The sequence below is a fragment of the Herpailurus yagouaroundi genome, unplaced genomic scaffold (genome assembly GCF_014898765.1).
Source record: "Herpailurus yagouaroundi ecotype Mexico unplaced genomic scaffold, PumYag 159, whole genome shotgun sequence".
In the NCBI taxonomy this organism is placed as follows: domain Eukaryota; kingdom Metazoa; phylum Chordata; class Mammalia; order Carnivora; family Felidae; genus Herpailurus; species Herpailurus yagouaroundi.
The window spans coordinates 17,226,064-17,249,913 of record NW_024412400.1 but is presented as its reverse complement, the minus strand read 5'-3'; the positions used below and the strand labels follow the sequence as shown (position 1 = coordinate 17,249,913).

Sequence of the window (23,850 nt, the reverse complement as noted above, 5' to 3'; positions counted from 1 at the left end):
CCAGCATCCAGGGTAGGACCTCACACACAGCAATCATTCATGAAACTCGCCCAATTCATTCAACTGCTCCTTAAAATATATTATTCTCACATCTGTCCCCCCCTTCCCCCCCATTTGCTCTCGGAGCCACCTTCTAGTTTAGATTTATGTCACTCTCTTCCCTCGGCGTGTTTTGTATTTGATCTAATCTGGACTAATGTTACTTCTCAAATTTATCTGTTTTTACTCATCTCTACCTGCTGAAATCCTTTTTGTGTCTTTCAATATTCATCTCCCATGGTGTCTGCTCCATCACGAATTTTCTGCTTTCCTGCCCGTGAAGATAAGCCCTCCTTTCTTTGAGCAGTTCTCTCCTCCTGCCCCCCACCCCCAGCACACATATACTTTATTTGCATCGCATTGCTATAATTCCTGTAGCATTGGGCCTTCCCTCCTTTGAATGTGGTCGGAGACTGTGCCTCCCATGCTCTGTTCCCCCACAAGTCTAGCTCAGTGCTTGGTCATAGAAGGGGCTCAGAATTGAATTGGAACTGAACTGAATTGAATAAACTCTCCATTTATGAAATAATTTGCTTTAGAGTTGCCAGAATTAAATGGCTGCTCCAGTGGCAATATTACTCTAACTCAACTAATATCATTTGATCCACTGAGGAGCTAGTTAATTAAGTAGGTGGATTAAAAATATAATCTGCTAGAGAAAGAATGTTTTGGCAGGGACCCATAGGTTGTGGTTTGTTTATTATTTTTTTTAAAAGCGTTATGATCTCTCAGCTTTAGTTCCTCTTGCTTCCACCCAAAATAGCAATAGGAGTCTCAGCACATGACTGTTGATGCCTGGTTTAGGAATACAAGGTGCTCCGCAGCCTGTGTGCTACCCCAGTCCATCTGCAAAGCCCTACCCCATGCTGGCTCCTTTCTATAGAAAAGGGGGCATTGGTCCCCAGCCTTTTTACAAGATAGGTTCCCTGGTGCTCGCCTGTTTTCCTTAACTTAAAACCCCCTTCATTGAATTTCAATGTCTTGGGTGACCTTTGCCAACACAAGAGGCCTGCGTCCACTTGCTTATCAGTGAGTCGGCTTTTTCTCTGCATGTTTGATTTTTGCCTGGTGATTTTTTTTTTTTCTTTTTGACACGTTTCACCCCTTGTGCGAGCGCTCTTGGGTCTTCTGTAGCCAAACCAGCCACATCAGCATCGGCGGTAGTTAATAGCTGATCAAATCCTTAGGATTTCCACGCAATGCCTTAAGAGTGTCATCTGATATTGAATGTAGCTTTAACTGGAATGAATGGGCTTCAGTAACGAATGGGTCTGCATTGATGGGCACTGGAGACAGGATAGCTTTGTGATCTTCTTTGTTTCTGTAAGAATGCCTCTGCAACCGAATCCGGCCCATTTCTATGCCAATGTGCTAATAGTTGTGGAATCTCATTCATCTCAACTGAGGCCAGTTAGCTCCGGAATCCCATCTGTTTGAGTGGATGCAGTAAAATGTCATGGAAATGTGGCCATTCATTCCCATCACCAGTGAGAGCTTTCTCACTATTAATTTCCCTTCATTTCAAGTGACTCCAATCACACAGATTCTTCTACCCATTGAAAATGTTTACAGTGTTCACTTAATTTTTTATTTCGATTTTTAAGTGCTTGTCCACAAGAGAGAATTAAACAGTTATGAAAATATGCACAGAGTCTAAATGGAGACACCGCCATCCCTACAACAGATTCAGAAAAATGCTTCAGCCAGATTTTTCCAGTCCCTCTTAGCATACGATGCCCAAGGCTGTGTTTTGGCCCAGAGGAATTTTTAGGCTGATTTTTTTTTTTTTTTTCCTCCTGAAAATAGAGTTTAAGCGGTAGGGAAACAGGAGGAATGTTAACCAGAACAGGGGTAAAAGAGTTGCTGTCTCTTACAGATTGCTGGGGTGACACAATAGTTAAGAAGGTGTCAGGCCTTCTAGTTAAACGCCTGGCTAGCTGGCCGGCAGAAAAACGAGCCAGTCTGGCTAGAAATTGTGGCAGGTGCTTGTAAAATCGAGGTCAGTAGGAAGTTTGACCGTTTTCATACGTTTGTCATTCCCTTGAGAACTGTCCTAAATTGACTTTTATGTCAAGAAATTTGACTTCTAAAAGAGAATATATGTGTATGTGTATGTAGTCAAACATACTTCTGATATAAGTAGAGGGATAGATAAAGATTATAGGAGATAATCGATTATTCATGAAGAATAAATATGGGGGAAAAGAGCGTTGTTTTTTTCCAGCTACCTATGAGCATACATTTAAAGGATTTGGGCATTTTCACGGACTCAACGATGTGAAGAATAACAAACTAGTGCTTCCTAGGCTTAAGGCAGAATTCTCAGTATTTTATATCCATGAACTTATTTGATCTTTGTCGCAAAACCGTGAGCTACTGTTGTCATTTCCGTTTTATAAATCAGGAGAGTGAGACTCACTGAAATGGATGCTTCATCCGTTGCCTCAAAATTAGCTTTATTATCACTTGATTCTTAGGATGAGATTCACCTCTTTACTTGCAAGGTGTGAATGAAAGCAATGTGCCTACCAATATAAAGCAAACATGCCGGAATAAATGCGTCAGAGTACTGTTTACACAGAGTGTCTGTGATTCGATACGTTCTGAATTGACACCTTGGCCAACATGTGGATATCTTGACTTTGAAAGAAGGCAACAGTTGATAGGTGGCATGGGATCCCCATAAGAGGATAGATATTTGCACAGCTGAAGCTAAACGCTTTGAATGTGATTTCCTGCCCAACACACGAACAACTAAGAAACATTCCAGCATGTGCATGACTAGCCAAGCTGTTAAGATACTCCTGTTATATTTTCTTGCAAACTTCTCTTATTCTGAGGACTGGGCTGCCATAATTTCAACTGAGAGATGGTACCGTCACTTCATACCATACATAAAACCAAACCATACGTCAGTTACTATAATTATTAAAATGTGAATGATTTTAAGGTATTCTTATAATCCCATGGCCTGAATTCTTAATATGCTACAATTCCTTATAAATGCTGCTGTGTATTCAAGCGAACGGTTTTGGTTTTCAAAGATGATCCTTAAAGAAACTATCAATGTATTTTAATAGTGCTACAATGATCAAAATTTCTTTGAAATTCTTCTTTTTAATTTATAGCAATCATTAATTTATTTAGGAAGGTGACAACTCTTTATCCTTGGGATTTGCCTTATAAATATAATTTCTGGGGGCACCTGGGTGGTTCAGTGGGTTAAGCATCTGACTTCAGCTCAGGTCATGATCTCACGGTTTGTGAGCTCAAGCCCTGTGTTGGGTTCTGTGCCGACATCTCAGAGTCTGGAGCCTGCTTCAGATTCTGTGTCTCTTTCAAAAATAAACATTAAGGGGCGCCTGGGTGGCGCAGTCGGTTAAGCGTCCGACTTCAGCCAGGTCACGATCTCGCAGTCCGTGAGTTCGAGCCCCGCGTCAGGCTCTGGGCTGATGGCTCAGAGCCTGGAGCCTGTTTCCGATTCTGTGTCTCCCTCTCTCTCTGCCCCTCCCCCCTTCATGCTCTGTCTCTCTCTGTCCCAAAAATAAATAAACGTTGAAAAAAAAAAAAAAACAATTTAAAAAAAAATAAACATTAAAAAAAATGTTTAATTATATATATATATATGATTAAACATTTTATATATATATATAATTTCTAAAGACACAAATAATGAAAATATTGAATAATGAAAATATATATAATATAATATATAATATAATTATAGTTATATAATTATATATATATATATATATAATTTCTAAAGACACGAATAAATGAAAAGCTATTCCATGTTCACGGATTAGAAGAATGAACACTGTTAAAATGTCCATACTACCCAAAGCAATCTGCAGATTAAATGCAATCCCTATCAAAATTCTGGATGGCATTTTTCACAAAATAGAACAAATAATACTAAAATTAACATGGAACCACAAAAGACCCCAAACAGACAAAGCAATCTTGAGATTCAAGAAGAACAAAGCTGAAGGTATCATATTCCATGATTACAAACAACATTACTAAGCTATAGTAATCAAAAGAGTATGGTGTCAGCATTTAAAACAGACATAGATCAATGGAACAGGACAAAGCCGCAAAATAAACCCACACATAGATGGTTGAATAATTTACAACAAAGAAGCCAAAAGTGATAAAATGGAAAAAGGATGGTTTCTTCAATACTTGGTGTAGGGAAAACCATTAAATATATGTAAAAGAATGAAACTGGACCCCTCTCTTACATGATACACGAAAATTAACTCAAAAGGGATTAAAAACTTGATTTTAAGGGCTGAAACAATAAAACTCCTACAGGAAAACATAAGCAGTAACTTCCTTGACATCTTGATGATTTTTTGCATCTGGCAACTAAACCAAAAATAAGAAAGTGAGACTACATCAAAGTAAAAAGCTTCTACACACACGCGCACGTGCGCGCGCGCACACACACACACACACAAAATGGAATATTAGCCATAAAAAAAAAATCTTGCCATTTGGAGCAGTATGAAAGGACCTTGAGGTCATTCTGCCAAGTGAAATAAGTCAGAGGAAGACTAATACCATATGATCTCTCTGGTATGTGACATCTAAAACAACCCTCGTAGACACAGATTATTGGCAGAGGCAGTGGGTGGGGGACATGCAGAAGGGATGAAGGGCATCAAAAGGTACAAACTTCCAGGTACAAAATAGGTCCTGGGGGCGTAATGTACAGCATGGTGTCTATAGTTCGTAATACTCTGTATTTGAAAGCTGCTAAGAGAGTAGATCTTAAAAGCTCTCATCACAAAGAAGTTTTTAACTCTGTATGGTGACACGTTAACTAGACATTATTTCAGAAGAAAGTCAAGAGGGGCAGGCAAGATTTGGGTGTCAAAAACAGAAGTACAAATATAAAGTCAACAAGTGATTATTTTATATAATCAATGATTTTATTAGTCTAGCTATAACATACGTTTCTAAATTTCAGCGCCTTCTTACAATACAGTTTCATTTCTCACTAACGTTACAATCCATTGCAGGTCGATGGGTATTCTCCAACCAGCCGTTCAGGGATCTAGACCCCTTCCATGCAGTGGCTCTACTACTGTCTAGGTTGCTAGAGTTCTGTAGGGACCCTCTGCATCCAGCCAGCAATTGAAAGAAAAGAGCATGCAGGATTCCACAGGAGGTTTGTGGAACGAGGCCAAGAAGTGACACACATCACGTCCATCCACTGGCCAGAGCTCAGTCTCACGCCTTCATCTAGTAATGATAGGAGAAGTCGGGAGAGTCTTTCTGGCTGTGTGACTAGAAGAAAAACAATAATAAAACAGGATTTGGTGAGAACAAAGCAGCGTCTCTGCCGTTTTACCTCTAGTGAATTTCTCTTCCCCCCCAAAAAATGTTTCAAAAAGTGCCTTGAGCGTAATCTCAACAAGGTGTTGAGCTACTTACTGTCACTGCCTTGAACAAGACATGCCACTTGGAGGTACATTCTGGTAGATTTCTTATATTGGTTTTATGTTTTATTTATGGTGCGTGTGTGGTGCCTTTCAGATTGGGTTTAAGCAAAGCAGTTCCTAAGTAGGTCTTTTTAAATGTACCAACTATCTTTTAGGGGTTTTTTTTGTGACAAATGGAGAGGCAGAGAGGGGGTCCCCTGATAGGATTGGGAGGCCACACAACAAAACTGCCAACCATAGAAGACAACTTAAAAAGGAAATAAACTGTTCCCTCGTGCAGGGGACCAAACTTTAGTTTTCAAGTGAGGTTGAACATTTCATTATTCTTCTAGGTACTACCTTTTTTCCCCCCCAAATACAATAAGAGATCTTTCAGACACATCTTTATTGGAGAGAAAGAAGTCTTCACCCTAATTCTTTTCTCTCCTCTCAAGACTCTTGAGGACTAGCAATAAGATAATTAAGACAGTGAAGGAAAGTTTTAGTTGGAAAAAAAGCGAAACAAAAAAGTTGACAACAGCAACAACAAAACACTGAAATTTGCTAATCTTGTCCCAGACTCTCTACAAACGCACGCGCGCATGCCTGACCCTCTCATTCTTTCCTTTAACCTGAGCTCATGGCATCCATTTCCACTTGAATGGCTCTATCTTCTGTGTCTAAACTCTGGAAATTTTCAGGGAAGCTCTAAGGCCGCTGATAAAACAGAAACATGTTACACAGTGTTCACGTGACCTAGCAGAAAGGCACAGTAGTTCAATCAACATTTTACACACTTGTTCAGGAGTCATACGTATGTTGCCATCAAAGACAGCACACTCTTCCCTCTTCCCTTGGTACTACTCTGACCTTTGGCCTCTTGTTGAGCCCCTGTCTTCTTTAGAACAGACATCCCTTGGCTTCTCCTCTGCCTCAGTGTTGTAGGAAGTTTGCAAAGCCAACGGTGAGCATTTTCAAGATTTTTCTCCCTGATGAACACCACGCATCAGGGTTTTCCCCAAGGCAGAAAAACTCTATTTTGGCAAAGCTAGCTACTGGTTTCAAGAAAAGTATTATGTCAGTGTTTGTGGTCACTGTTCTTGACTAGGTTGCTGGAGACTCCGAGTGGACTGGTGTATTCATTTCCTATTGCTGCTGTAAAAAATGACCACACACTTAGTCGTTTTAAGGCCACACAAATTTACCCTTTCAGCTCTGGGGGGTCAGAAGTCCAAAATCGGTTTCACTGAGGTAAAGGCAAGGTGTCTGCCAGGTGAGTTCCTCCTCTCTCAGAGGAGAGAATCTGCTTCCTTGCCTTTATCAGCTTCTAGAGGCTGAGTATATTCCTTGGCTTTTAGCCCCTTCCTCTGCCTTCAAAGCACATCACTCCAGATTCTGCTTCCATCATCCTAACACCTCCTCTGCTTCTGTATTCAGATGTCCCTTTGTCTCCCTCTTGTAAGGACCTCTGTGATTACAGTGGACCCCTCGAATAATCCAAGATAATCTCCCCATTTCAAGATCGTTAATTTTTAACCATATCTGCCAACTCCTTTTGGCCATATCGAGATCCTTAATTTTTAAACATATTGCAAAGTTCTTTGGGCCATAGAAGATCGCATTCCTTGGTTTCATAAATTAGGACGTGGCCACCTTTGGGAGCCATCACTTGGTCTACCTTAGCTGACTCCGTTACCGCAGAAGCCTAACTCTTTGTCTGCTGTAGCCTGAATGGTTGGGTGCCCCCCAAATTTGTATGTTGAGATCGTAACCCTCAGGGCGATGGCGTTAGGACGTGAGGCCTTAAGCAGGTGAGTAGATCATGAAGCTGGAGCCATTATAAGTGAGATTAGTGATCTTCTCAAAGAAAGCCCAGACAGCTAGCTTGCCCCTTCCACATGTGAGCACACAGTGAGAAGGCGCCGGCCATGAGAGCTGTCACCAGAGCAGGACCACACTGACGCCTTGATCTTGGGCTTCCAGCCTCCAGAACCGTGAGAAGTTTCTGTTGTTTATAAGCCACCCAGTCTGGTGTTTTGTTAAGGCAGCCCGAAGAGACTAAGACAGTGCCCTCTTCATGTGAATGCAGGACTATAAGTCAGTAACACTTGCGTTCCTCCTTTGTGGCCTGCTCTGGCTCAGAAACGTAAAACTCCCATCATGCTCTTCCTTCCTTTTGCCTTCCCACTTTTCTTAGAACATGTTTTTGTGAATATCTTTTCGCAGAGCCAGTATTTTTTTAATTGCTATTTTTCAAAATGTTGACTGTATTTTAAGGAACACAGGCAGGTTTATTGACAACATCCCAGGGAGAATGAGAGTGGAGAGTAACCGTAAACATACTGAATTTATGAATTTAAGAAAGCTCGGAAGAGGTAAGGAGGAAGAGACGGCAGTTTTCCTAAAGGTAAATAGAGAAGAGCAGTCCATGAGGCCTGTGAGTGGTGAGGACCCAGGCCTGTTCCTAATAGAATCCCCTGGGGATGAGAGCCTTTCCAGGGGAAATGGCCCTAGAAAGACTAGACCCTGTTCCCAGGGCACAGATACCAAGAAAGCCAGATGTACAGGCTCATCTAGGCTTGGGCCTTGGGAATATATCAGTAGAAACTGTGTGGACTAAATCAGTCTTCGTTGGTGGTTGGTTAATTTATGTGCCTATATCTCTCTTTTAATTTTCAAGATAGAATTTGCCTAACGTAAATTTAAACTTTTAAGTTGCGTAATCAGTGGTTCTTAGTATATTCACAAAATTAGGCCACTATCATCATTACTTAATTCCAGCGTACCTTCATCACCCTAAAAGGAAACCCTGTACCCGTGAAGAGTCACTGTCTACTCCTCCTTTCCCCGAATTTCTGTCTAGGGATTTGCATATTCTGGACATTTTGTATAAATGGAATCACATAATATGTAGCCTTTATACCTCAGGCCTTTTCAGCCTTGTATGGCTTCTTCCCCTTAGCATAATATTTTCTGGGTTCGTCCGTGTTGTAGCATAAATCAGTACCTGACTCGTTGTTTTGACCAAATAATATTCCATTGTAGGGATAGACCACATATTGCTTATCCACTCATCAATTGGCGGTCACTTGGGTTGTTCCTTTTTTGTGGCCATTATGGATAATGCTGCTCTGAATATTCACGTACAAGTGTTTGCTTGTATACCTTTTCAGTTTTCTTTCTCGTATGTTCCGTTGTGGATTCCTGAGTCATATGGTAGCTCTGTGTAACTTTTTTTTTTTTTTTTTGGCTTTCTTTTGTTTTATATTTTGAGTAACTATCAAACGGGCTTCCAAAATATGTCCATCGTTTTTTCTCTCACCAGCAATATGGAAGGGTTCAAATTTGTACATATTCTCTCCAGCACGTGTTATTGTCTGTCTATTTTCTTATAGTCCACCCCCAGTGTTTGGCTTGCATGAGACCCCCAGGTCCTTTTCATAACCCTGGAAAAGAAAGAAAATCTTAACAACAGACCAAATTCTTTCTCTGTCAGGTGCTATAAAGATTCAGGATCCAATCAGATCTAATTTAAAGAATTTAGGTATTCTCCCACACCTGGAAAGACAAAAGTCTTTGTTTGTTTGGCTTGGCCTTCCCTTTGTAGTATTGTGATTTTTTTTTTTTTTTAAGTTTGTTTTGAGAGAGCACGTGCACACGCAAGAGAACAAGAATGTGAGTGGGAGAAGGGCAGAGAGCGGGAGAGAGAGAATCACCAGAAGGCTCTGTGTTGTCAAGCACAGAGTCGAATGCAGGGCTTCATCTCACAGATCGTGAGATCATGACCTGAGCCGAGATCAAGAGTCGAACACTTAACCGACTGTACCAGCCAGGTGCCCCTGTAGCATTGTAATTCTAATGTATTGTTTCTCAACCTTTTTTCACATGACGCTATACTCAGATTAATAATACCTGCATGGCCCATGGTGGTAAACCAAGGAGTCTGCTAATGGATGAATATGTTGAGTCAAAGGCTTTGTTCCACCTCCTACATCCTGAGGCTCCGATCAGCCCCTGGAGGCTGAGGGGATCAGAGACAGGCATATTTCTTTTTTCAAATTTTGTTTTTTTAACGTTTTATTTATTTTTGAGACAGAGACAGAGCATGAACGGGGGAGGGGCAGAGAGAGAGGGAGACACAGAATTGGAAGCAGGCTCCAGGCTCTGAGCCCTCAGCCCAGAGCCCGACGCGGGGCTCGAACTCACGGACCGCGAGATCGTGACCTGAGCTGAAGTCGGCCGCTTAACTGACTGAGCCACCCAGGCGCCCCATAGACAGGCATATTTCTAATCCATTGTTGAAAATCCACCGGAAAGCTCTATTCTACTGAACACAACTGTGATGTCTCTGACCTCCGGTGGGGGAGCAAGGGATGCGTGAATGTGGGAAAGAAGAAAACCTGAACTGTGTAAAGTGTCTGGCCATATAGCTTGTTTTCAGAGGCCTTAAGAGTATGACACACAGTGTCCAAAATGGGCCCTGATCCCTCTCCCTCTGCAAGAAGGCTCCATGTGAAGAAGGCTCAATCTACCAAGACTGCAGACAGGCAGATCAGGACTGTGTGGTGATAATTCCAGATTTCTTGTCCAGGTTGACATAGGCACAAAACCTAGAGACACGGGAATAAGATCTGGCTGTTGAAGAGAAGCAGCTGGCAAGAGCTAAGTAGAATATTTTCACCTCAGCCAGAGGTGCTGGGGAGTAAGGGAAGGTGATTAAGTATCAAAAATACTGGGGTTCCTGGGTGACTCAGTTAAGAGTCCGACTCCCGATTTTGGCTCAGGTCATGATCTCACGGTTCATGGGATTGAGCTCTGTACTGACAGAGTGGAGCCTGCTTAGGATTCTCTCTCCCTCTCTCTCTGCCCCTCCCCAGCTCATGCTCTCTCAAAATAAATAAGTAAACTTAAAAAAAAAAAAAAAATCCTGTCCCAGGGCACCCGGGTGGCTCAACTGATTGAGGGTCTGACTTCACCTCAGGTCCTGATCTCATAGTTTGTGAGTTTGAGCCCCACGTCAGGCTCCGTGCTGACAGCTCAGAGCCTGGAGCCTGCTTCGGATTCTCTGTCTCCCTCTCTCTCTGCCCTTCCCCTTCTTGCGCTCGCGCGCTCTCTCTCTCCCTCTCTCTCTCTCTCTCTCAAAAATAAACAAACGTTATAAAAAAATTAAACATGGAAAAAAATCCTGCCCTGGCTGACAAACTGATGAGAATGAGGGCATTGCCACAGGCCACTGGACATTGGATAACAACAGCAACATTGGCACCTTGCTTGTTGTCGTAAGAAGCACATAAAATGCCCTTAACCTGGTTCACGGGAGGAAGGAAACCAACATCAGTACCAGAACCTTAGCAGACCTACAGTGGGCCTGGGTACAGTGTTGTGCAGTGGCTTTGACAATCCCCATTCCTTATAAAGGTGAAAACTCTGTGACCATTTCATTTCTGTGACCGACACAAATGTGCCTGGAAAAATTCATGCTCTTGCTGCCTTGACTTGGTGAAGGCAACCGTATAAATTTGGTAAAAATATTTTTTCAGGGAGACGGCCCGTTTTAGAGTAGATAGATACCCGCACCAGTTATATCCGTTTACAATACTTAAATATGATTGAACACTAAATACTCATTATTTAAATTCATGGCTTTGGGAATTCTATTATGACTTTTGTCACCTAAATTCTTTTATAAGAAGAATAAGCAGACGATTATTTTGTTTTCAAATGTCAACGGACGTGCATACATACTGAGTTTGACTACAGCAAGGTATAGTCTCTATCCGTTTTTATGATCTCCGTATCATTATAAATTGCAAGATTCCAGGGACCTCAATCACTAAAATCTCTTTAGTGATTTTACAGCACTGTGCCATTTATGAATGGACACTTACAAATCGTACTTGATACCATTGTATCAGTCTTAATCCCAACAGGCAAGCTGACATGGTATCAGTGGTCTATTAACATAGTCAACCGAAGACTGGCCACTTTATCCTCCCAAAAGAGAAAGGGTTCAGTATTGGGATAAGGAGGATCTTCTGAGGTCTTAAGTCTAGCAGTATAATTTGGGAGTTTGTTCCATGCAAGAGAGAAAGAAAGACACAAAACAGTTGCACAAGTGAAGACTCAGGCCTCAGAAAAATCGGAATGCTGTTCTTCACATTACAGGTAACCTAGAGGCACAATCAAAGCTCTTGTGACCTGATGCATTCCTGTTTCTATCGGTGTTTTGGTTCTCTGTCCCTCTCTGTCTCCTATTTCTTACTCATTTGCCATCTCTAGCCTCGGGGCTTCTGCAAATTTAATATTCTGGGTATCTTTACATTTCTGTGCTAATCTTTTACCTGTGTCATTGTGTCCCACCAATGCTCAGACTGATGGGGTAACTTGGCCACCATTCAACGTAGAGGCTCCATTGGGCGGACTACATCTTTTAGGCTACGTCACATGCACTGACCCACCTACAGAGGGCTGACTTTCCCTCGAGAACCAAATCTTAATCCAGTCATTATGCTTGATATGGCATAATTCCACAAGGCAAAGCATGGAAACCATTGTATAAGGAGAGGTCTGCCGTCACGTCTCTTAAAAACGAGCCGTGGGGGGCGCCTGGGGGGCGCAGTCGGGTAAGCGTCCGGCTTCAGCTCAGGTCACGGTCTCGCGGTCCGCGAGCGCGAGCCCCGCGTCGGGCTCTGGGCTGACGGCGCGGAGCCTGGAGCCTGTTTCCGGATCCTGTGCCTCCCTCTCTCTCTCCGCCCCTCCCCCGTTCATGCTCTGTCTCTCCCTGTCCCCAAAATAAATAAAAACGTTGGAAAAAAAAAACGAGCCGTGGTACTGGCAAAAGTTTTGTCCACTAGGTCCTCTATACCTTACCTTTTGGAATCTGTGTGAAAAGACCTTAGGAGAACACCTCTTCAGGAGGTGCATGCCATGCCAGCAGGTGTAACAGCTTTGCTTCGAGGGCTGGCTCCTTAAACACTCCTGCATATGCTGCTGCTCCTATAATTTATGAAATTACGATCTTAAGGAGTTTTACGCTTTCTAATATACTACGTGTTTCCTCATCATTTTCTGAGTCCTATTTTCACTTGGTGTTTCTCCAGCAGATGGAACCTTATAGAAAAATGGTCCAGAAAGGAATGCAGGGACATTTTGTGTACGCTTTTAAAAGTATGTCTTCGGGGCGCCTGGGTGGCGCAGTCGGTTAAGCGTCCGACTTCAGCCAGGTCACGATCTCGCGGTCCGGGAGTTCGAGCCCCGCGTCGGGCTCTGGGCTGACGGCTCGGAGCCTGGAGCCTGTTTCCGATTCTGTGTCTCCCTCTCTCTCTGCCCCTCCCCCGTTCATGCTCTGTCTCTCTCTGTCCCAAAAATAAATAAACGTTGAAAAAAAAAATTAAAAAAAAAAAAGTATGTCTTCGATATGCCAAATGACCTCCTCCTAAAGCAGTAGAGTGAGTCAGCTTTCACTTTGCTCACTTGGTGGTCTGAGGGACTCTTTGATGGCATCATTCTCTCTAAATGACTCTCTTCTCTTTCATTTCTAAATTAAAGAGCGGTAAGACATTTCTCTTTTTGGCCAAATTCAAGTTACTCGTTGGGGCATCCCCTTGGTTTAAGCTGAAGCTAATTTTACCAGTAACATTTATGAAGGAGACGGTGGTTATAAGAAAGGCTGAAAAACTGCCAGACATGTAACACTGACTTTTTTTTTTTTTAATTTTTTTTTCAACCTTTATTTATATTTGGGACAGAGAAAGACAGAGCATGAACGGGGGAGGGGCAGAGAGAGAGGGAGACGCAGAATCGGAAACAGGCTCCAGGCTCCGAGCCGTCCGCCCAGAGCCCGACGCGGGGCTCGAACTCCCGGACCGCGAGATCGCGACCTGAGCTGAAGTCGGACGCTCAACCGACTGCGCCACCCAGGCGCCCCGAACACTGACTTCTTTATAGCCGCGTTTCTATCGGGAACGGCGGCAAAAGAAACTGCCAGAATTTGTGCTGAGTTTGGCATTTTTTTGCTGAAAACAGGCGGCTGGCTGAATGCATCTGAGAAATTTTAAGCGGCATTACCTGGAACTAATGCCTTAAATAAAGAGGGAGGTTTGAGCTAAAACAAACTGGAAGAAGGGGCAATATGCATGTAGTGTCTGTCGAAGCAAAAATTTCCCCCACAACAAATTCTAAATGAGCCGGAGAAACACAGAACAGTTTTCTGTGCTTCACTGCGAGAAATTTAAAAATCTATCTTTCGTTCACTGTTGCTTGTTTTTTATGTTACCCACATCAGCCATGGTGCCACTTAATTTTAGTGGGAGGAAATGAATACAGTGTTTTCTACAAAAATCTTTTCTGCTCTGTCACTTGCATTATACGTGAAGGCAGCCTGGTGTCAAATGAACACTTCTCACCAGGTTAAAGTGTTTGGCTCCTGTGTCTCAAGGTAGACTCTCAGTAAGTACCCTCTCCCCAACTTGGAGTCTTTTAGAAAGCATATATCCAGTCATCAATGCATTAAATGGCACTTCTAGCCAGTATGCCTGTAGGTGCGTGGGTAGGAGAGGTCAAATCCCATCTTTATTGTATGTATTTATTAGTAGAAGGCATTTGACACAGCCCGCTGGCATGTCCATTATGGCAAGTCAGACCTCACTGTTTTGTTGTTCAGTTTCAAATTGAGACCAAACCAAAAAAACCAACCCTTAAATACAGAGAACAAACTGGTGATTGCTAGAGGGCTGAGGGGCATCGGGGGGGGTGGGTGGGAGAAACGGATAAAGGGGATTAAGAGGTACAAACTTCAAGTTATAAAATAAGTCACAGGGGTGTCTCTCAAAAATAAATAAATAAACTTAAAAAAAAATGAAATATAAAAGGAACTAAAGGGTGCCTGGGCTGGCTGCTTTGGTTAAGTGTCTGGCTTTGGCTCTGGTCATGATCTCACAGTTCATGGGTTCGAGCTCCACTTTGGGCTCCACACTGACAGTGTGGAAGCCTAACTGAGATTCTCTCTTTTCCCCCCTCCTCTGCCCTTCCCCCATTCACGCTTTCCCTCTCTCTCAAAAATAATTTTTTTTGTTTATTTAAGTCACAGGGGTGAAAAGTACATCATAGGGAATATAGTCAAGATTGTAATGTTGTGTGGTAAGAGATGGTAACTACACTTATCATGGTGAGCACTGAGTATAGAATTGTCAAATCAATATGTTGTACCCTAAAACTAATATAACATTGTACGTTAATTATACTTCAGTAAAAGATTTCATGAAATATAGATTATATATTTATTTATTGAAATATATATATATATTTAACATTTAGTGAAATTCTAGTGAAATATGATGGATTAACAATATGTATTTTCTCCTAGTCCCTCTTAAATCTTCACTAGAATGATAGGAAAGGACGTAAAATGTAGAAACCATAAAATTAACGAGAGCATGAGGGATGATAATTGCAGACAATAAATGACAGTATCTTTTGTTGAAGACAAAAAGTAGATGGGCAGTAATGAATAAATTAGCCAAGTGCAGAGAGCAGAATGCTGAGTGCCTGAAGGGGAGACAGAGAAAAAGCAAGGAGATAAGCTGTAGGATTTTGGACGGTCCCAGAAAGTAGAAGCACCAGATGTCCAGAAAGATAGACGTGATGATTGAGATAGTAAGATTGGTTGGAGTTCTGAACAACGAGTAGTTGTTAAATTCACTCCTCCACCTGTTACATCCTGGTGATTAGTGTAATCCAACCCCGGGAGGAAAGATAAGTCTACTCTTTGAAGAAATTAAAGTAGAGAAGTTAGGGTTCTGGACACCAGGCATAAATACAGAGTGGGGCGGTAGTGTTAGACTGAATGCAGGAAGAAGAAGTGAGAGACTACATATTTCATAATAACCCCACCAGCAGCCTGAGCCTCACTGTTACATTCCCCTGCCAGAAGTCTTTTCAGTAAGACATTGTCTTTTTTCTCCATTCTAGGTAGAATCTGAGAGAATTTCTTAGTGGGTTTACTCAACCTATGGGGGGGAGGGGAAATCATTTCCCCTCTACCTTCTGAGTTCTTGACTGTGACCCCTGAAGTAAAAGATCAAGAAGGAAAAAGCAACAAAAGTGTATTAACATGTATACCTCAGGTATACATGGGAGATATCCAGAAAAAAATGAGTAACTCCATGAGATGGCTTAGAATTCAGAATTAAATGTCATCTTGGTAGGGGAAGGGGAAGAAGGAGGATGTAGCATGTTACAAAAGAGTTAAGTAATTTTCAAGGAAGATGAATGGGCCTTAGAATAGACTGGAGGTCTGATAGTTTGTGACAAAGTTTGGGTGTGCTATTGGCTTGTAGTTTCCTCTCCTGTGACAAGAATCCATTGTTGCTGGTTGATCAGACTCCCAATGGAGGGTATTTATGATAATTGTATTCCTTCTGGAGGATGTGTATTTAGGCACATAAGGGAGTTCAGAAAAATCCTATCCCTACTTTTACTGTTTTTCAAGTGCTTACAACTCAAAATAATCAATATACTAAATCCTATGTTGGGGGGCATGTCCTGAACCCCTACAGTCATATTTTGGGACAGCTTATTCTACTTTTCAAGCCCCAAGTAAAAAGCCCATAAATCTAACATTTGAGGAGTCTCCCAAAGAAATGTCCCACTTACAGTACTCTTTCATGAAACTCACCCATCTGACAAGGTTTGACCATGAAAACAGAGCTTGCAGTATATTCTTCCCTTTGGATATAAATGGGTTGGCCTAGATATGGACAGAAAATACAGTTGAGAAATGCATGTTATATTAAAACAAAACAACAGACAAAGTGGGAGGAAAAGTCAATGTGGAAAGCGGAGTAAAACATTCTTTTTAAGATAAGCTATTTAGAACAAAAACCAGAATGTATAAAGAAGAAAAAGAAAAAACGGGGGCACCTGGGTGGCTCAGTCAATTAAGTGTCTGACTCTTGATTTCAGGTCATGATCCTAGGGTCACGGGATCGCGCCACACTTGGAGCTCAGAACCGGGCATGGAGCCTGCTTAAGATTCTCTCTCTCTGCCTCTCCCCTACTCACACATGCGTGCACTCTCTGTCTCTCTCTCTCTCAAATAAACTAAAAAAAAAGAGTTATTTTCAATTCACAATTTCATACCTACCTAAACTATCAAATAAGTGTGAGGTATAGCATAAAAATATTTCAGAACATGAAAAGTCTCAAAAAATTTACTTCCCACACACCATCTCTTGGGAGAATCTTAGGGAAAAAACCATCAGATGAAGAAGTAAACCAAAAAAGAGGAGGACCTGAGATCCAGGAAACAGGTTCCAGGAAAAACGAAAAAAGAGACGCGATAATAGAAAGTCCTGATCTGACATCTATGCATGAGACCAGGAAAGCTGCCAATCAGCCCTGGAGCAAGAGGAATGTCTCCAGTTATGGAACTACTATATCATATGACATGTCTGACAGAATTGTCAGGGAGTGGGGAAGAATTATTCATAGATGGAAAGTAATCCAATTATATAAACAAGGCAATTATTAACTCCAGGAAAAACAAAAAATTTTATAAGACCTGTAAATGTAGTATGTCATGTGGCTCAGCTGTAACAATATTTACCTAGTCATAATTAGGTAAAAATTAATGTAATTGATTTCCATTGTTTTCATTGTGATGAAATTATGTTGGGAGTAAGAGAGAAAAGAGGGTTTTGCATGTGTGAGCAATAGCCTGTGAGATTTCAATCCTATTTATAGTAGAAACCAGTAGATAGTAAAGGAAATCTTACATAATTATGAAAAAAATAGTTTAAGCCCATTATCTAGAAATACAAGTAACAGGAAAAAACCGAACTAGCATAGTTTCGAGTAGTTGCTTGTAGGGACGGGAGTTAAACGGTGGGCTGCTGTTTTTCTTTATTAATCTAAAGCTGGGGTCAGCCAGCTATGGTCCATGGGCCAAGTTCAGCAGGCTGCCCATTTTATTGGATTACAGCGACATCCACTCGTTTATCGATTGCGTGTGGTTGCTTTTGTCTCACAAGAAGTTGGTACAAAAGCAGAGTTGAGCATTTGTGACAAAGACTGGATGGCCTGAAATCTCAATTGTTTACTTTCTGGCCCTTTGCAGAAGAAATTTGCCAACCGAATGTCTAGGGCAGTGTTGCTCAAACGTCGGCTGCATCAACATCATCCGGAGAGCTTGTTAGAATGCAGATTTCTGCACCCACCTGAGACTCTGATTCAGTAGATCCTGTGCGAACACAGAATCTGTGTTTCTAATAAGTTTACAGGTGCTGTTGATACAGCTGGTTCAGGGACCCCGCTTTGAGAACCACTGGTTTAAAGGGAACTGGTTTTTTTAAAAAAATCATATGTAAGTATCATGTTTATAAAACAAATTTTAAGTCTTGAGAGGGACCAGCTTAGAAACCTGCCTGCAACTTTAAGCTGAAATAAATACAGAAACAACCTCTGGTAAATTAAGTGTGCCAAGAAATGCTTAAAATGTACTTTAAGAACTTTTAAGGGATTAAAACCATTAACAAATTAAAGTGGACAAAATGTACTATGTCTTATTAAAATAATATCTCGTGGATGTGGGCATAGATGTTAGCAGTTCGCAAGATCCCTGCCACTGCATGGGCACGTTTCTTCCAACAGCTAGTGTGTGGACCTATCATACTACCTCCTGTCATTCTGCTGTTTATCAAAGGCAGATAGATTATTGTATGACCATATCAACTATGCATGCAGTTATATAAAATTTTTTTATTTCCTCTTTTTTTTTCATTTAAAAAAACTTTTTGTGTGTTTATTTTTGAGAGCGGGGGTGGGGGGGGGTCCGAGGGCGGAGGGGCAGAGAGAGAGGGAGACACAGAATCCAAAGCAGGACTCCAGGCTCTGAGCTGTCAGCACAGGGCCCAACAAGGGGCATGGGGTTCAAACTCACGAACTGGGAGATCGTGACCTGAGCCAAAGTCGGAGGCTTAACCGCCTCAGCCACCCAGGCACCCCCTTTTTAGTTTATATCCTCTTAAATATTTTCAGTATTTTCATTTAATATCTCATAAAACACTTGTTTTCTGGACAGCACAGCCTGAGACACTTGACATAAAACCTGTTCCTCTCCCCTTAACCCGTTTCACAGAGGAGGAAACTGATGCCCAGGGAATCTCTAAGGTTGTAGATCCTCCTGATGGGAATCCCTACTTCCTTCCACTCTCTTCTATTCAGCTCCCGTTTGCTTTGCTTCGGGCTGTGAAGGAAGGAACCCTGAATGAGCCCCAAATCAAATCAGGCATAGAGGCGGGGGGAAAAGCACTGCTAATATCATGAAACATCTCTTTTTTTTTTTTTTCTCAAAAAGCCTGAAACAAAGGAAATTCTCTGCTTCCAGGAATAGCCTTAATCAGTCACATATGTGAACATAGACCCAGCGACTGTTCAGTTTTCCAGCGACATAACAGGATTTTCCCAAAACACTGATTTTTTTTTCTTTTGCCCTATTACCAGTATAAGTAGTTTTCTTTCCTTTTTCTTTTTTTGTTTTTTTTTTTTTAATTTTCTTCAAGATCCTAGGCACGATACCAGACTTTTCATTCAGGCAGGCAGGATGCCGAAAATCGGCAGTGTTTGAAAGCAAAGAGAAATGAAGGATTATTGAGAGTAGAAGTAGTCCCTGGTTGGTAAAAACAAACAAACAGCTTTAAAAATCTAAGAATTGTGCCCTGCGGGGGTGGGTTTGCTGAACTGTCAGCTCCACCAGTTAATGAGGTAGTTTATCTAATGGAGATAGAAAAGACCATTTTTAACAATGCTGGGCTTTGTGTGTGTGATTTAAAAATCAAATTGAGTGGAAATGCAGCAAATACTAAACGGCATTGTTTATTTTCTAATTAATTTGCTACAAACTACGAAATCACGATGTTAAATATATTAGATGGTGCATGATTTTTAGAAGAGAAAGCTCAGAAAAACATTCACTTCTTATAGTCCATTTACTTTATTTTCATCAGAGAAACAAGTTGTGGTTTTAAAGTGTGAAAAGGACATCGATATTTTGGGAGGGGCACCACTTTGGGGGTTAAGTGTGTTACATAAGCCAACGGGGACTATAGTCTCTTTTGTAAGGTTCAGCGGACTCCTGGGGAACCTGGGAGCATATGGCCTCACTGTTGATGATGCTCATTTTTAATATTAATAGGCCAGGGACTCAAGGCCCTGGGGAGAATGTCATCTAAGTGAGGACAGCCACTCACATCAGGACGGCCTGTGGACGTTTTCCTCTGTAGGGTACAACTAGGACACCTTCAGGCACTCAGTGACATAAGCACACAGCACGGTGGAGGGTAAAGCAAAGAGATCGTAGAACCTTCCAGATCTAGGTTCAAATTCTGACCTAGCCACAGGCTGACTCTAGGACATTGCGGCTAAGTCTTTTAAACTCACAGAGACGTAATTTTCTCACCTGGAAAATTAAGATAATAACTGCCTCTTAGGCTATGGAGTAAGAGCTAGAGCTTGGAGCTCGTAAGCGAAGGGCCTGACACGTAGTAAACAAATGGAAGTTATTTGGATTAGAAAATTGTGAGGTTTGTAATCAAACTGGCTAATTGCACAAACTGAGAAATCCGTAAGCCTTCATGAGTCTTTGTTCTCAACTTTACCCGGATCCTACCTTTTCGTCCATGACAGAATTTGGAGTCCTAATATCTTCCTCAGGCAACTGTGACATGATTCCCTACCCTCCCTGACCCCAGAGCCTCTTATCTTTTCCAGTAAGCTTGTTCTCAGAAGCCTATCGTTTGGTGAGACAACACATATGTTAATAGCAAATTGTTACCTAGTGTTTACTCTGCCCCGGGCGCTCTTCTCATGGTATTAACCTCATTTCCTCATGGCATCCTCCCAACAGCCCACTGAGGGAAATTCTATTATGACCCCCATTTTACACTCAAAGCTGCCATATTGAGAAGTCAGATAATTGTTCATGGGGTAGGGGCATGATGTGAACGTAGGTGGTCCGATTCTGGAATCATGCCCCTGACACTTACTCTTGGCCGGCCTTGAGATACCATTCTTGTTTTGTGTCACATGGGTTTACTTTTCAGTGCTTCCCTCAGTGGAGTCCAGAGTTTGGGGCTTTTACTGAATGTTGGTCATCAAGGCCCAAATGAACCTGTGACGTCTACAGTCAGCCCACCCTAGAATCTGTTCCAGGCTTCTTCCGTCCCCAGTCTCGAGCAGTCCTAGGTGGTGCCGATCATTGCTTGCGAGTTCTTTATAGGCGCAGGACAACTGAACCCTCCTTAACAACCTGATCTCAATTAGAAGCTGTTAAAACTAGACACTCCGTGATGGCAGGAGCCACATTAGCCTTCTTCCACACTAGTGGAAGTATATCACTAGTGCCTACATCAGCACCTGGCATATAATAGTAAGTTAGGATTTTATTGATGGGTGGACGATTAAACAGACAAAGCAGTCACATGGATCAATGGATGGTGCTCTTACAAAGAAGGTGTATACTGTTGACAACAAGAAAAGATAGAACGAATTTTGCTGATCCCAAGTTTGTTCATATAAAATATTTAACATCTTGGAAGCACCTAGATTAGGACATGATTGCACAATCAACTTCTCTAAAAGAAGCAAGAACAAATATTCATTCACTCGGTGAATATTTAGTGAGTGTCTCTAGCCTATCTGGTATCCTTTGAGGAGCTTGTAACATAGCATGTGATAAAACCAAAAAACTCTGCCCTCCTGGTGAGTTCATTCTAATGGGAGAGATGGACAAAAACACTCGCGTAAAAACTTAAGTGCCATGGAGAAAACTTACGCAATGTGAGGGAGATAGGGAAAGATTGGGTGTGGGGGGATGTTGCTATCTAATATTGGACAGTCAGGGCTACTTTGAAATTGTATATTTGTTTTATTCTATATCAGAATATAAGACTTTAAGAAAATAAAGGTAGTAAATATAGGGGAACAACTGGGAATTCGAAGACCTAGCTTAACATCTGAGATTCTTCACATAACTCGATAAAGAAGAAAATATTTTTGGCTTATAAAATTTATATATATATATGTTGTTGTTTTGTTTTGTTTTTTTTCCTTACAGAGTTAGCAGTTCTGGATCTTTAAAGTGCAAGGTGGTCATACATTGAACTGTTTTGCCTTTGCCCCAGAAGACAGCTCACCCTCAACCCTTGCCCTGAATTGACCTCCCTCACTTTGGTTCAAGACCTGGAGTGATGTGTTCCCACCCCAGAACACTTTTCATCCTGTGAGGCCTGAAACATGACCACCAGTAGCCACGCATGTCCTGTCCCGGCAGTGAATGGACACATGACTCACTATCCAGCCGCACCCTACCCGTTACTCTTTCCACCGGTCATCGGGGGACTTTCCCTGCCTCCCCTCCATGGCCTTCATGGTCACCCTCCGCCAAGTGGGTGCAGCACCCCATCACCTGCAAGTAAGTACCACTGCATCTTGTTCTTTTTTTTTTTTTTTTTTATCTTGGTTGCTGGGCTTAATGGACGTGAGAAAACAGGATGCTTCATATCCAAGGTGAGTTCTCATTTTGTTGGGTTTTGGTTTCTCTCGCTCTGGAATTATACTTTTAGTTCTGTTGCAGAAATACAATTTGAATCTTGATACATGGTGCGGTTTCGAATTTGGTCTGTTCAAAGCTATGTTGTATTTTGCTTTCTTTTATAAAATGTAAACAAAAAGGAATCGGCGGCTATGACCAACGTTCTTGAAGAAGTTGGCCACTTGCTAAAAACTGTGAACAGTGAATTAGAAGATGATACTGTAAAAATCATTAATGATAATCCTGAATTTAACATAAGTTTTTATTGTGAGGTCTCCTTGAATCTCTAGCTCTTTTCCTGGGTACAGACAGTATCTTTAATTATTTAATTCATATCACATAAGCTTTTTTGAGTGTCTTCATCCACTTTTGATTCTGTAGTAAGCTGCGTCTTACCTCTGATCTTCTCTAGAATGTTGGGTAGAAAGTACTATAAAATAAAAGTAGAGTTAGAATTCTTCAAGACTGATAGGACTTAGTTATAGAAAGCATCCATATTATGTGATTTGGTTGTTTTGTTTTGTTTTGTTTTGTTTTGTTTTGTTTTGAATGTTCTGCCTGTTTAAGGACAAGCTGTCGTGAGGTCTTGCCAGTGAGCTCTTGCCCAACCTATTGAGAAGTAGGTTGGGCAGTAGAGTACCTGGAGGTGAAAAAGCACATTTATTCCAGCGGGCTGCATCATGGCACCGTAGCACCTTCTCCAGGTTCTTTCATAGCTCAACAGGAGCTCTTGAGAGCTCTACCTGGTGATTATTTCACATCTTGCTGTTCTTTAATGAGTTCCTCCAGATACTGGCTTGTTACTTGAAAGTTACTCTTGAAGTATTGCCTTCATTGTTGTGGTTTTGTGGTCTTTGTGCCTTCACTTCTTCCTTCTGCTACATTTTTAGCTCCCTGGAAGCACGTAGCTTATTCCACCTAACCGGGGATTCTCAGCAAATGGTCCAGTACCTTCAAAGATAGTTTAGATATTCAGATGGTCTGGATGTTTGGGCAGATAGCTAGATGCATGGGCATAATTTTACTCCAGGGATGTTGATTACACTCACAGTATTATGCCTGGTGCATACTGACTGGTTTTCCTTCCTGGAATGACCTGATGATAAGTCTTCCTTTCTGTGTTGTGGCCAGAATGTGGGACCAATAGAGACTTTTCAGTTGCTTAATAACATTCTCCCATGCTTCTCAAGTTCAAATGGAAAATAGATATAGCCAAAGTAGTTTCTTCACTGTCAGGAGAAATAGAAAAAATGCCTGTATTCAAAATCTCTTGCTGACCCCAAGTGCCAGTTCAAACCCTGTTCATCCAACATGCAAATGATAAAATGAAGTTATATTCCTCTAACGCATGAAGGAGTCTGACTAAATGATTGTTAAAGCTATTAAAATTTCACCCAGGAGTGTCTGTACCTAATTCCATAGCTCAGGCAGTCTGATGGATAGCACATTCTAATGTATTTCTTTCCTCAGATCACAAGTATATTTTGTAGATTTAGCTAAGGAGTTAAGACAGTATTATCCCCGTCCTGAGTGATCTAATCTTGCAGTTGGCAAACCCTTAGACAGCTGTAGCCCCGAGGCCCCAGCGTCTTTGGGTTTCTTTAGGTACTTATTTTAAGGGAAATACAGAGGATAGTAAGATCTTTATGCTGAATTAGCATCCATGAACACTTGAGCACACTTTCAATATATAAATCCCTCACCCATCTGCTTGCAGATATTTTTAAGTCTAAGAATTCTATAGAGCAGTGCTTGGCAAACTACAGCCTGTGGGCCAAATCCAGCCTGCCATCT

At 41.7% G+C, this 23,850-nt stretch overlaps 1 protein-coding gene across 6 annotated transcripts in view; it reads left to right on the top strand.

The window, feature by feature from the left end:
* RARB (retinoic acid receptor beta) overlaps nt 1–23,850 on the top strand; it is a 771,689-nt gene that overhangs the window by 343,139 nt on the left and 404,700 nt on the right. For all 6 annotated transcript variants that reach the window (XR_005792006.1, XM_040480046.1, XM_040480044.1 and 3 more), the window contains one exon: nt 21,580–21,936. Coding sequence is in view for 5 of the 6 variants with exons in the window: in XM_040480046.1 (XP_040335980.1) it covers nt 21,759–21,936 (178 nt within the window). In the remaining variant the exon portion in view is untranslated. The remainder of the gene's footprint in view (nt 1–21,579; nt 21,937–23,850) is intronic.